This window comes from the organism of the source record quoted next, unplaced genomic scaffold (assembly GCF_019419815.1).
Source record: "Pyrus x bretschneideri cultivar Hongxiangsu unplaced genomic scaffold, Pyrus_bretschneideri_v1 Contig13, whole genome shotgun sequence".
In the NCBI taxonomy this organism is placed as follows: domain Eukaryota; kingdom Viridiplantae; phylum Streptophyta; class Magnoliopsida; order Rosales; family Rosaceae; genus Pyrus; species Pyrus x bretschneideri.
Genome location: NW_025999424.1, coordinates 3,731,836 through 3,746,341, shown reverse-complemented (window position 1 = coordinate 3,746,341; position 14,506 = coordinate 3,731,836). Strand labels below are relative to the sequence as shown.

Sequence of the window (14,506 nt, the reverse complement as noted above, 5' to 3'; positions counted from 1 at the left end):
GAGGAAGAAGAGGCCTTACGGGGGTTTAAGTAATGGAGGGTTGGTAAATTGACACTCGGGTTGTTGGTTACTACGAAAGTGCCATTTCTGGTTTTTTTTTCCTTTGTCGTTTAGCCATTTTCTTATGATTCTCGCAATTTTGACGATGTTTTAAACTACTCTAAATTATTAGTATTTGTGAATTTGAACTTGAGTGTAAGAAAACGGATACATTATCAGCTCACTAGCCTAATACTTAGCAAGTTCTCAGGTTCGATTCTTGCCAAAGTCGAAATTGAACCACATTATTATATTAAGCCCATTTTAAGATTTAATCCACTCTCTCACCCCCTTAGTGCAGATTCTATCGTTTGTTCAGAAAATACACCATAAGTTCTTGATGTCGAACAATCCATTAGAACTCAATGCAAGGAAATGGGTATACTTTTGAACTAACTATCGTAACACAAGAGAAATTTTTCTGTCCAACAAGAAGATCAAGTTGAATATTCGACACACTGCCTCACGAGAGATTAAACTCTTGCAGAAAGTGTGAGTCGTAAAGTCCACTCCTTAGACATGTTTGGAAGTTTACTTTTTTTGTTTACTAGTTTTATTTTGATTCTCTCTATTTTGGCCTTTGGCTTTGATGCATTTGGTAAAAGGTTGTGCCTTCTTCTATTTATTGAGCTATAATTGAAAGAAAAATAATCATGCGAGGAGCAAAGGACAGAAGGAAAATGGCAAAATGCAGATCTTTCCATTGAGGAGAGAAAGGGGGTGTTTTTGTAATTGCACCTTCAAGGAGTTGGCATCTCAATCAAAAGGAGAAAGCGGGAACACGGCACAACTTGCGAGCCACAAGGCAGAAAGGCTGCCCATCTGTAACGGCACATGCGAGGTCCAGGACCGTATAAAACCCTCGTTCCGAAAATACCCCTCAAGTTTGTTTCTTTGATTTTTGTGTTTAATAGTTGAGAAGCATTAACCTCTAATCAAGGTGTTCTTGTCTTTTAGACCAAAAAATACTGAAAATTGGTGCAAGTCTTACTCGGGGTGAACAATGCGTGTGAGTAGCTGTACATAATAAACCTTGTCCACTGTAAGTAAATAGTCAGTACAAATATTCGAAGCAAGCCAATTCATTAGGATTGGATCGAAAAATACTTAGTTCAATGCATCAGATGGAAGACACTATCATGTTAGACAACCAAAGCAACAAAGACAAATACGATACTATACCAAAGTCCAATGGAACAAGTTATAGAACATAGTGTATCGGGTGATCTAGAAGGTATAGCAAGACAACAAATTAACCTTCTCTTCTTCTCTCTACTCTTCACATTATTAGAAGACAAAGCTTGTCTTTTTATTAAGGTGAAGAAAGTAATTGGGTTGTTTAGATGACGATGAAGCTAATCAAGGGGTAAAATGGACATTTGGGGCATAAATAAATGTTGAAGTGTAAGCTAGCTAGAGAGTTGTATTGGGGGTGGGAGTGAGGCTGCATGTGAAGGTGATATGGGCCAGCAAAGCCCCCATCTGAGGGCTATGAAGGGGAGAGAGAGAGAGCACATGGGAAGCACATGCAGAAGAGGGAGTTTTGGGGGGTAGTTTGGGAGAGGGGGTAGGGCATGTGACAAATGAGAGACAGTGAGGCAGCATGAAATGTACAGCATGTTTTGCACATTCCCTGCATGGACCTGATCGAGTGGCAGCAAATGTACCTTTTCTCCTCTCTCTCCCCCTCCCCTTTTCCTTTTGAAAATAATAATATAATATCACAATGTGATCCCTAAAACTATACAAATCAAAAAGTAATTTACAACAATACATCGAGTGTTAACGATGAATTTCATATTAATGAAAAAAATAATTTCAAGTTTCTTCGTTCAAGTGAACCGATTTGACTTTAACTTACGATTCAATAAAATCTTACCGAAATCGGGTTTACTAATTAAATTTTATTATACAAATGCATGTTTAGACTTGGTTTGATTTTCAATCAGGCATGTGTGACATGTGTGTAAGCAGTGCACATGATGACATCATTCCCAACTGTACCTTGTCAACTGTTTAAGATTATGAAAGTACCATTCTCGTCAATTTATTATGCTAAACAGAAGATCTTGTCTTCTCTTAGGTGGACTTTTGTTGAACTACCCACTGCAAACTTCCAACAAATATTTAACTTTATCTATTTAATATGAAAACAATTGCTGTGTACTACAAGTTCAAAAGAATGGGTTCAAATTTTTATGAAGCTTCCCCAAATATCGAAGTTTAATCATTTTGTAGTTTATTTCTTTTAACAGATGAATCAGTAGTTTGATGGTTGAACGCAATTTTTTTTTTTTTTTGTGATTTTAGTGAGTTGTAAGTAAGCAAAAAATCTTCGTTACATGTAAGTAGCCAAGCAATCTTTCTTCCAAAATTATGTTTCACACCCTCTTCAATATAAACATAGACATAGAGGAGTAGACTTTGGATTGGAAGTGAGTTGGTCCAACCGCACTAATGGTTCTTTTTTTTTTCGTGTTTTTGTGGGTTAATTATAAGAAACTTGAGAGAGTAAAAAGTTAACTTTGTTTTGGTCTTTTAAGTTTGATGATCATCATGTGCTAATTACTTATAGGTCCAAATTAATGATATGAACGGTCATTCTAGGCTTCATATATATATATGAGCGTATTTATGTGAGGAAAATGTTTTTAAATTTGATGATCATCATGTGCTAATTACTTATAGGTCCAAATTAATGATATGAACGGTCATTCTAGGCTTGGTCCAAATTAATGATATGAACGGTCATTCTAGGCTTCATATATATATATATATATGCACGTATTTATGTGAGGAAAATGTTGCTCTTTTGTGATCTAAAGGTCACATGTTTGAGTCATAGAAACAAACTCTTTGCAAAATGAGGACAAGGCTGCTACGTTCTCTCCTGACCCTCACAAAGCAGAAACCTTGTTGGCGTGAAGTCACCCCTTTTACTTGTCATTGTGCTGATGATGAAAGGCATCTAATTGTTTAAAATTCAAATCCAATTATATCGGGAGAGAGATAGAGATTTAGATGTGATGTAACATCTTTTTTCTGGTTCATGATCGGCTGTACTTATCTGTATAGAGAGGACAGGTGAGTGAGTACTACTGCTCATGAACTAGCTGAGCAGATAGAGAGAGATATACATATATATATATATATATATATATGCAATATCATGTGGAGCTAGGTTTAAGTTGTTGATCACTTTATTCCTTTTGTTTTTGGGTCGGCAGAGGCTGCCATAATCGAACATGGCTCACTCACTCAATGCTTACCCTTTTTGGTCTAGTCAACCCACTTGCCTACATGCTTATGCCTCTCTTTCATCTCTCTATTTTATTTATTTATTTTCCCGCTTTTCCACTTCTTATATATATGCTCGACCCTCTTCAAGTATATGTAGATATATGCTCAAGTCAAATTAACCATTGTCGGCGCCTAATCCATAACCAACAAGTGAGGTTTTGATTGTTCTATGATACAATATATTCCGGATCATTCTAATTTACAGAGATGGTAATTCAAATTTAAATGTATAACGGTGGTATAATATCGATCCTACCCAATTGACTTAACCAACAATATTATTATTAATTTTGGTTTGAAAACTTAGCATTTATTTCATTTTCCCCAAAATTTTGGAAGTTCATCACATTACCAAAATCATGCATTTTCATCTTATTTTTTCATAAAAATTATATTTGATTTCACATCTTTTTCTAATTGTCAACCAAAACTAGGGTTTCTCTAAACAATGTAATCCTTTTTCCTTTGATTATTTGTTAAAATATATAAATAAATTAACAAAAATGAGGGTTTCAAGTTCAAAGTTCCAACCTGCATGCATGCATCCCCCCCTTGGCGGGTGAATCGGATAACGACCAGGACCAGGGGCTCCTCCTCAGCTAAGATGGCCTGCTCCACCACCCATCCCGACTTCAGTTCTAGTGGCTCTGCCGATACTGCATCTTTTTGGACGCGGGTTACCGAACCGACATAATATTCCGGACCTAAGAGTCTCAAATCCACAATGACCAAATTGGACCGGGTTCTCCACGAAAAACCTGAACCGGCCAAATGTAATAACCAGTTTTGCTCTCCCGCACATGGAGAACAAAAGAAAATGGTTGAGATTTAACGTTCATTCAACCACGTCGTTTGTAGAACAGTCTCACAAAAACATGGAACTTCAAAAGTGTTAGGCTAAATCAACAACGGACCAACAATTATTTAATACCAAATACCTTATTTATAGAAATCTAACTAAGAACCTCTCTTATAAAACAAAAATAATAAACTAAACTGTAAAACTAATAATCAAGATGTAACCCTCTCGAAATTTCTCACCTCGCTTCCACGTAGAGAAGGGTTGCCCAACGGTGATTTGCTGCTTTGTTGGGCCATTGGCGACCCCAAAACTATTACATAATTTTACATCAATGTCCCTTAATGCGGTTTTATTGTTTTTTGTTTTTATCGTTAATTTGCTACTTTTCTCTCCTTCCTCCCGGCCTCTGCCTAACTCCCCCCATTCCTCTGCTTCCAACTTCCATCAACGTTTCCGGGGTTTTTTTTTTTTTTTTTTTTTTTTTTTTTTTGCAGTGTTAATTTTAAATTTTGTATTTCATTTTCTTAATTCCCTGTTTTCTATGCCTCTTAATCTGATCTAATCAAGTGCTAGAAATATGTGCTTAGTATGTGTGTTGGAACTGAACAATCTGAACAGGAGAAAGAAAGAATTGAGCTTGTCTTGTTATATATGCATATATAAAAGGACGATCCCAAGTCAACATGACGCTTTTGCAAGATCGGGACAACATTTATCGTACACAGCTTTACCTTTACAAAGACCATGTTTCTACAACTCAAACCTGTGACATTTCAGTCACAAATGAGCAACATTTCTGTTGCGCCAAGGCTCGCCCTTGTTATACATATGTATATATATATATGTATGTATACATATGTATTGATAATCCGCCTTGTGTTTGTAATCACATATGTAAAATGCACGTTGTTGGGCACTCAAGTGTAGGAAGAATTCCGTGGTTGTTCGATACGAAAATTAGCTATTTGGTTGAAGCTTGAAAGTTTGCTTATTCATTTAGACCGCCCATCGCGATTATCAATACAATGCGAGGTTGTTGCTGAGTTGATAGACATAATGCGACGTTCTTCACTCCTTTTCAGGGCCACCTGTCATATGGAACAAGTTTTTTTTTTTTTTTTTTTTTTTTTTCTTATGATTCATCTAATTAACACTTAAGTCATTCGTTATATCTGAACTGATTTTGATACGATCTTTTGCGTTTTCCTCGTTACGCTATACGGCATGTTCATGATTGTGTGCTAATCTTAACAAAAACTTACGAGTGTATATTTTCTGATATTGGATTTTATCCTTTTTCCACAGGGTTTTCTATCTGTTCTCATCTCTGTTGATTTTAGTCCTCCGATGTAGTGAAAGTTGCAGTGGCGGATTCTTTTTGTGAATTGTTTGTGAGCTGAAAAATGGTGAATGAAGAGGTTCTGAAGAGGCGGTTTTTCCTTTACTGGAGGGGGTGGATCTTGCTTCTTGTATGGGAGAGTGCAAGCAGTGGAGACGCATGTATAGCTCGAGATGATTTCTTTTAGAAGTGTTTATGCGCCAAGAGATGGCCCTCTACCTGCAAGCGACCTAGCCCTCCCACTTCAACATATTGCAAGCTGTATCAAACCTTTTATAAGCGCCACCATCGTCGAACTCTTCTTCCACCAAGGCTTTCCTTTGATAACTTGGAGTTTTTCATTGATATATGGGAAGAAGATCGATTTCTCTTTGCTGAAATGGTCCCTGGCCGCGTCCTAGATAGATATCAAAATCCCACCACCAGGAGTACGTGACATGCTTAGATTTCACCTAAAGGGTCCTGAGTACAAGATGAAACTCGCTGTTGAGAAGGTTTATCGTTCCTCTGATCACCCAGACTGAGTGTTTCAGTGCTTGTTGGGCGCAAGGATTCTAATAGGGTTGCATGTATAATTGATAATTCTATGTTTGACTATATTGATCGAAAGGCATATAGAGCCACGGCAAATGATTACATTGACTTCTCCGCGGTTACCCATTCATCACTACAGGTATCCGGGCCTGGATCTCTTTGCTTTTCATGGACAACGGAGATGAAGGAGTTGTTGATGTTTTTGGGATCGAAATGGATTTCATGGATGCTGCGAACTCGAAGGAAGAGGTTTTGAGGCTATTAGACATGCTTGACTGGAAGTGAAGGTTTGGTTTTAGTCTTCTACAGTTTAGTTGACACGCTTAGTCTGCATGCGGAAGAAAACAGCGCGACGCTCACATTTTCAGCATAAACACTTTGCGTTAGTGTTGAGTGCTCTATGCAATTAATCAATGTCACAAATGTTAGGTATGGTTGAGTGGAAAAATTAGGTGCAATTAATGGATTTTGTGTGGTAGTAAATAATCTTAGTTTAATTAAGTGTGTGGTGTAGCTTTCATTTGGTTTGCTATAAATACCCAAGTCCCCAAGCATTGTATATCATCCAAGGAAAAACAAAGCCTAGAGCTAAATAAGAAAAGTTTTGCTAATTAGTTTGTTTTGTGAGTTTTCTTTAAGAGTGTGCTCTATTTTCTTCTTCTTGGGATCATTAGAGTTATCTTGGATACTCTTCTTATTCAACAATTGGTATCAGAGCCAAGTCGGTCAGGGATCGTTCTTGGTTAAGCATTGGTTGTAAAGTCTCTTGAAATTCCGAGTATGCTCTGTGGTTGCAGTTTTGACTGATCTTCCACATCAGAAAAAATTTCTTGAGATTATTGCTGGGGTTATCACAAACCTTGAGAGGGAGCTTCTTTGTGTCGAGAGTAGTGTATTACTCTGCACGGTAGTCACTCAAGCTTGTTCGGTGTAGTCAAAGTCTTGCCGATACGATGGGTGATCTTCAAGTTGTTGGAGGAATCAAGAAGCTCAACAACCAAAACTATAACAAGTGGGCAACGTGTATAGAGTCTTACCTTCAAGGTCAAGACTTGTGGGAGTTTGTCGGTGGTAGTGAAGCTACACAACTGGCAGCGGAAGATGCTAACGGCGTCTTGCGGAAGTGGAAAATTAAAGCAGGCAAATCAATGTTTGCTTTAAAGACCACAATAGAAGAAGAAATGTTGGAGCACATTCGGGATGCTAAAACGCCAAAGGAAGCATGTGACACTTTTATTACACTCTTTTGAAGAGGAACGATACAAAATTGCAACTTCTCGAGAATGAGCTGCTATCGATGGTACAACGCGACATGACGATTGCCCAGTACTTTCACAAGGTGAAGTCGATATGCCGCGAAATTTCAGAATTAGATCCAACAGCTCCTATTAGGGAAACCAGGATGAAGAGAATAATTATCCATGGTTTGAGACCCGAATATCGAGGGTTCATTGCCGCTATACAAGGATGGCCGACACAACCATCGCTTGTTGAGTTTGAAAATTTGCTTGCAGGTCAAGAAGCTATGGCCAAGCAAATAGGAGGAGTCTCACTGAAGAGTGAAGAGGAAGTGCTCTACACCAACAAAAGCAAAGACACCTTCAAGCGGTACACTGGTAGTGGATCTAAAAAGGATGGAGAAAAGGTGCAAAGTCACCAAGAAAATGGAGGCTCTCGTCCAGGGGGAGCTTGGAAGAATCGCGGTAATAGTAAAAAGTTTAGTGGCAAGTGTTACAACTGTGGGAAGATGGGCCACATGGCGAAAGATTGTTGGACCAAGAAAGAGCCTGTTGAAAGTAATACTGCTACTTTCAGTTCGAAGGAGAATAGTGAAGATGGCTGGGATGCTGAAGCATTATTCGCTACGGAGGAAGAAGAAGAATTAGCCCTCACGGTAACAACACCAGAACGCATTGACTACAAAAATGATTGGATCGTAGATTCGGGCTGCTCAAATCATATGACGGGTGATAAACAGAAGCTGCAAAATCTATCTGAATACAAGGGAGGTCGTGTGGTGGTGACAGCCGACAACTCAAGGTTACCGATAGCTCACATCGGTAAGACAATAGTTAAGCCTCGATATAATTCTAACCAGGTGCCACTTCAAGATGTTTATCATGTCTCAGAAATGAAGAAAAATTTGCTATCTGTGGCTCAATTAACATCATCAGGCCACCATGTCTTGTTCGGTCCACGAGATGTGAAGGTGTATCGTGACCTCAAAATCTCAGAAACACCAACAATGGAGGGGCGACGATTGGAGTCAGTCTACGTAATGTCAGCAAAATCTGCATATGTAGACAGGACAAGGAAAAATGAGACATCAGATCTATGACACATGCGGTTAGGTCACGTTAGCTATTCCAAGCTAAGTGTGATGGTGAAAAAGTCGATGCTTAAGGGGCTTCCTCAACTGGACGTGCGAACAGACACAGTATGTGCAGGATGCCAGTATGGTAAAGCACACCAATTACCATATAAGGAATCGAAGTTTAAAGCAAAAGAACCATTAGAGTTAGTTCACTCTGATGTGTTCGGACCAGTTAAGCAACCATCCGTTGGTGGTATGCGGTACATGGTAACATTCATTGATGACTTCTCAAGGTATGTGTGGGTCTTCTTTATGAAAGAAAAATCTGACACATTCTCAAAGTTTAAAGAGTTCAGAGAGTCAGCCGAAGGAGAAGTGGGAAAGAAGATCCGTTGCCTGCGCACAGATAACGGGGGAGAATATAGCTCAAGTGAGTTCTCTCAATACCTAAGGGAATGTCGAATACGTCATCAGTATACTTGTGCCAACACACCACAACAAAATGGTGTAGCTGAGAGAAAGAACCGGCATCTTGCAGAAGTCTGTCGAAGTATGCTACATGCAAAGAACGTACTGGGAAGGTTTTGGGCTGAAGCAATGAGGACTGCAGCCTTTGTGATCAACAGACTTCCTCAACCAAGGTTAGGATTTGTTTCTCCCTTTGAGAATCTGTGGAACATGAAACCTACAGTTAGCTATTTTCGAGTATTTGGCTGTGTATGTTATGTATTTGTTCCTGATCATTTACAGAGCAAATTTGACAGGAAAGCTGTTAGATGTATCTTTGTGGGATACGACAGCCAGAGAAAGGGGTGGAAATGTTGTGATCCAACAAGTGGAGGGTGCTACACTTCACGAGATGTGGTGTTTGATGAAGCGTCTTCTTGGTGGTCATCAGAGAAGGAGGTGCTACCAGACTCTAGAGAATTTGAAGAAAAGCTGCAACAGAATATGGGGGAGCATACTATCCAACTCCAACCAAGTTCAGATGAATCAGGAGATCCAAATGACGATGATGTCGAACAGAGAGTGACTCAGAATCCTTGGCAAACTGGCATGTATCAACAACCAGACGAAGAAGGTGGGCCTAGTGTACCGGAAGAATCAACTCCACAATCTCAACTCCGAAGGTCAACAAGAGCACGGAGACCAAATCCCAAATACGCCAATGCAGCCATAATTGAAGAAGCAACAGAACCTGAGATGTTCGAAGAAGCATCACAGAGTTTTGAGTGGATGACAGTTATGAAAGAAGAGCTTGATGCACTTGAGCAAAATCAAACTTGGGATCTGGTACCAAAGCCAAGAGATGTCAAACCCATATCCTGTAAGTGAGTTTACAAGATAAAGCGTCGTCCAGATGGGTCAATCGAGAGGTACAAGGCACGACTAGTAGCTCGTGGTTTTTCTCAACAGTACGGACTAGACTATGATGAAACGTTTAGTCCAGTGGCAAAACTTACAACAATACGAGTCCTACTTGCACTTGCAGCTAACAAAGATTGGAATCTATACCAAATGGATGTGAAGAATGCTTTCTTGCATGGAGAGTTAGATCGGGAGATCTACATGATGCAGCCAATGGGCTTTAAAAGCGAAGCTCATCCTGAGTACGTGTGCAAGTTAAGGAAAGCACTCTACGGTTTGAAACAAGCACCAAGAGCGTGGTACGGTAAGATTGCAGAGTTTCTAACACAAAGTGGTTATTCAGTAACACCTGCAGATTCCAGCTTGTTTGTCAAAGCCAATGAAGGAAAGCTAGCTATCGTGCTAGTGTATGTGGATGACTTGATCATAACCGGTGATGATGAGGCAGAAATTCTTCGGACGAAGGAGAATTTATCAGTCCGTTTCCAGATGAAGGAATTTGGCCAACTCAAGCACTTCTTTGGTCTAGAGATTGATCGCACACAAGAAGGAATATTTCTCTGTCAGCAAAAATATTCCAAAGATTTATTGAAGAAGTTTGGAATGCTCGAATGCAAGCCAATTTTGACAACGATGGAACCAAACGCCAAAATGTGTGCACATGAAGGAAAAGATTTGAAAGATGCGACAATGTATCGACAATTGGTAGGTAGTCTAATCTACTTAACCTTGACTCGACCTGACATTTCTTATGCAGTTGGTGTGATGAGTCGGTACATGCAAAATCCAAAGAGACCTCATTTGGAAGCAGTTCGACGAATACTGAGATATGTGAAGAGTACAATTGACTATGGTCTTTTGTACAAGAAAGGTGAAGACTGCAAGTTAGTTGGTTACTGTGATGCTGACTATGCGGGAGATCATGACACCAGGAGATCAACAACTGGGTATGTGTTTAAGCTTGGTTCTGGAACCATCTCTTGGTGTAGCAAGAGACAGCCAACGGTATCTTTGTCAACCACAGAAGCAGAGTATAGAGCAGCAGCAATGGCAGCTCAAGAGAATGCATGGCTGGTACAGTTGATGAGTAATCTACATCAACCAGTAGATTATCCAGTACCATTGTACTGTGATAACCAATCGGCCATTCGCTTGGCGGAAAATCCAGTCTTTCATGCAAGAACTAAACATGTGGAAGTGCACTACCACTTTATCAGAGAAAAGGTTCTACAAGAAGAGATTGAGATGAGACAGGTCAAGACGAATGATCAAGTTGCGGACTTGTTCACAAAAAGTTTAAGTACAGGCAAGCTCGAAAATTTTCGCTGTCTGCTCAGCACAGTGCAAAGAATGAGAGCTGACATTGAGGGGGAGTGTTGAGTGCTCTATGCAATTAATCAATGTCACAAATGTTAGGTATGGTTGAGTGGAAAAATTAGGTGCAATTAATGAGTTTTGTGTGGTAGTAAATAATCTTAGTTTAATTAAGTGTGTGGTGTAGCTTTCATTTGGTTTGCTATAAATACCCAAATCCCCAAGCATTGTATATCATCCAAGGAAAAACAAAGCCTAGAGCTAAATAAGAAAAGCTTTGCTAATTAGTTTGTTTTGTGAGTTTTCTTTAAGAGTGTGCTCTATTTTCTTCTTCTTGGAATCATTAGAGTTATCTTGGATACTCTTCTTATTCAACAGTTAGCAGTCACTTTCTTTCTTGTGTAATTGCATGTTCAAAATTTTGAAGTTTGTACAACTTGCGACCTAATGTGACTACTTTTGAGTCGATTATAACGATCTGTTGTAAAAAGTATCTTCGTAAATAGCGTATCTTTCGCCAATAGAAAAGAGCAAAAAAACCTGTTTTTATTCATCATCTGCATTAAAGATCAGTTCTCAAATCTGGTAAATAGGTAAAACAAAAGCTGTAAAAGTAACTCTTAGAAAACCAAACCCTAAACCCTAGAAACCTAGAAATTTATTCTCCCCTCAAAGGTTTGTCCAAACTGCCAATTTGCTGGTGCGACATTATCCAACTCTATTGTTTTCCCATCACTCGTAGTTACTAGGAATGACAAGCTTTGCCCTACAAGTTGGTTTCCGGTCGCCAACCAAACTTGCCCCCAATTTCTTGACATTTGAATCCAATTCCTGCTAGATCCTTTGATTCTGACGTTCGTAACATCGCCAGCACCACCGACGTTGAACACTGTCGCGGTAAGCCACCAGGGGTTGCCCTTGAGCTCGAACTTAACCCCTCCTCTCTTCTGGCACGAGACTCTGCGGTACTTAACTGGAATGATACCGGCTTTTGTCTGTGCGAGCTTTGCGAACATAGGCATGGACAGGTCGAAGTGCTTTTGGGGTGGATTGCACCAGTGATCAGGAGCCGGAACCCAATTTGGCGGACAAAAGTTGGTTGCGGTAATTGTGATGGCTCTAACGTGAGGGTTACACCACTGGGGATCATTGACGCACATTAGCTGGAAACAAGCACCGCAAGTACCGCCATTGTTGAAGAGGGCCGTACTCAGGGCTGCTGTCTCGAGGCCATAGCCTTGTTCATGGAGATTGCCGTATCCACAAGCCCCCTCTGTCCAACAAATCACAAAGTCAAAACCTAATCAAATTTTAGTTAACAACAAATTAACAAAGAAATCGTACGTAACCAGAGCGAACAAAAGTTCTTCACTTACGCATGGTATCTCCTCCGTTCATGTCACCGTAAAACGTTGCATGTGCATCTTGCCAAACATTGCCGTCTCTTCCTCCTGTTGGGTTTACATAGCCGTTACCGATGCTTCCACCGGCAGGGATTATATAGCCGTGACCGGCTCTCATATCGGTAGGGATTATGTAACCCATGGCTTGAACCAAAAGAGTGATCAACACTGCAGATGTGAACAAGTTCTTCCGAAGCTTAGCCATGGCTATGTGAAAACAAGTTCTATGCAGGTTCATGATATAATTAAGTTAATTTATAGCATAATTGGGATTAATTGTAAAAGGAAAGAAAATATGAGGATTCCAATTGAGTGAAAAAAGGAATTCACGTTAATTGACGTGATTAATTACTATAATCCTATTCTTACGTTAAAACGTGAGAGATATGTATACTTATTACACTTTCAAAGAAGATCTAAAGTACAACGGGAAACGACCAAAAGAATATAAAAATTAAAAAAAAAAATTTAAGACCTCAATTTATTGCACAACTTTCAATTAGTTTAATTTTTTTTTTTTATAAAAAGGATGAGCTGGTGGCTTCGCCAAGTCAGTCCAACCTTTCAGGGCTAGGAAGACGCACAGAGGCATCCTTTATCTGACTACCCTTGTATGATTGATCAACGTCAGAAATTGAACTAAAAAAGTGCCGTGTGGAATAGAGATTTGAAATTCGTCATAACCACTGATCACTTTGTGGTTAACCATTAGTTTAAATTTTGGGTAGTGTAATTCACATACCTCTTTTTTACCTTTTTTTATATACCCTATTAATTTTTAGTTGTCAGATCGAATGAATTGAAGAAGATAAAAAAAACACAAATCAACAGAGGGTGTGAAATTTAAAAACAGATGCGTGGATAACAACACTCTATTTTTTTTTATACAATTTTGTGTGATTTCCAAATTTTGCGCAATTAGTTACCAAAAAAATTTAACGCTATTACTTAAAAATTGGGCGTTATGGTAGTCTTGATATATTTAATTCATAATTTGTTTATTCAAAAAATGATAATTTGTAATTTGTTTAATTACTTATAGTAGGTTAGGTCAACTTAAAGTCAGCTTTTATTCTCTGGGATGGGGCCTGAGTCAACCTTCTCCGAAATTATGTACTTTTCTTCTAAGCACTTTTCTAAGTTTTGTTAAACTAGCAAGTGAGTTCTCATCTAAAAATACTTTTAAAATGACTGAAAACGTTTATATTAAAAATATTTTTAAAATTAATTCTTAGTAAATATGCAAGTAACTTCTGAAAGAGTTTAACGATGAAAAATTTCAGTCTACGATACCTCGGGGTACACTCTCGAATACCAATTTTTATTAATATTATGCCTATGTTAGATCTTTTTAATTTTGTTAGTAAGCATGCAAAATTGTGCATGTGTGGAAAACACAAAGGAATTAACTACAAAGTTGAAGCAAAACCTATTAAACGTTTATTTTCCTCACTTGTTAAAGTGCATGTAGAAAATAATTGAATTTACTTAATAAAACGCTACACGCAGTCCATTGTTTATGTGTGTTAGAATTGATAATTTGTAATTATTGTGCATACTATAAATTAAAGAAATTCTTAAATTTATCTGCGCAAACCACGTTGTTTGTTGGCGTTAAAATTAAACATGATACTCAACAATATTGATGAATGCTGATCCATAAAAACCTCTAAAGATATCTCCTTTTTTTTGTATGCCATCCAAGAAATGACACGATCGCCGAATCCAAGAATTTCTCTGCACATTTTTACCACTTCTAAGTTCAAGCAATAAAATCTACTAATCATTCACAGTTACTATGCGGTTCAATGTACTAATTTGGTCTCAACTCCCCTTATTCCGGTGAGGAAGCGGAAAAGACCGAAAAGGACGACACACAATCTTTATACTTTTGACCTTGGCAAGACCACCCCGAGACTACTTCCGTAATTTCAGACCTCGACCTTTTCCCAACATCTCCGCAAGCAAAATCCTCCGTCGACTAAAATAAAATTCCCAAACAATCCTTCCGTACGAAGTCAATTCACGAGTCATCAGCGGGAAGCTTCGATAGTTCGCACGGTGCCTACGAGGGCATTTTCGTAACTGAAGCT

At 38.8% G+C, this 14,506-nt stretch overlaps 1 protein-coding gene and 1 pseudogene across 1 annotated transcript; one reads left to right on the top strand and one right to left on the bottom strand.

Annotated features, from left to right (window-relative positions):
- Positions 1-4,167: 4,167 nt before the first annotated feature.
- LOC125474785 lies at positions 4,168-6,299 on the top strand (annotated as a pseudogene).
- A 5,361-nt stretch (positions 6,300-11,660) lies between these two features.
- On the bottom strand, positions 11,661-12,618 carry LOC103951074 (expansin-A23-like). Its single transcript, XM_009362357.1, has 2 exons — positions 12,387-12,618; positions 11,661-12,283 (listed from the first exon to the last, which is right to left on the bottom strand). The coding sequence occupies exons 1-2, from the start codon at positions 12,616-12,618 to the stop codon at positions 11,661-11,663; spliced, it is 855 nt and encodes a 284-aa protein (XP_009360632.1).
- Between the last annotated feature and the right edge of the window lie 1,888 nt (positions 12,619-14,506).

Excerpts from the sequence above, each read along its gene's own strand:
- LOC103951074 (XM_009362357.1), bottom strand. The coding sequence starts at position 12,618 with ATGGCTAAGCTTCGGAAGAACTTGTTCACATCTGCAGTGTTGATCACT. Across the intron at positions 12,284-12,386 it reads GAACGGAGGAGATACCATGC|AGGGGGCTTGTGGATACGGC; the intron begins GTAAGTGAAGAA and ends TTTGTTGGACAG.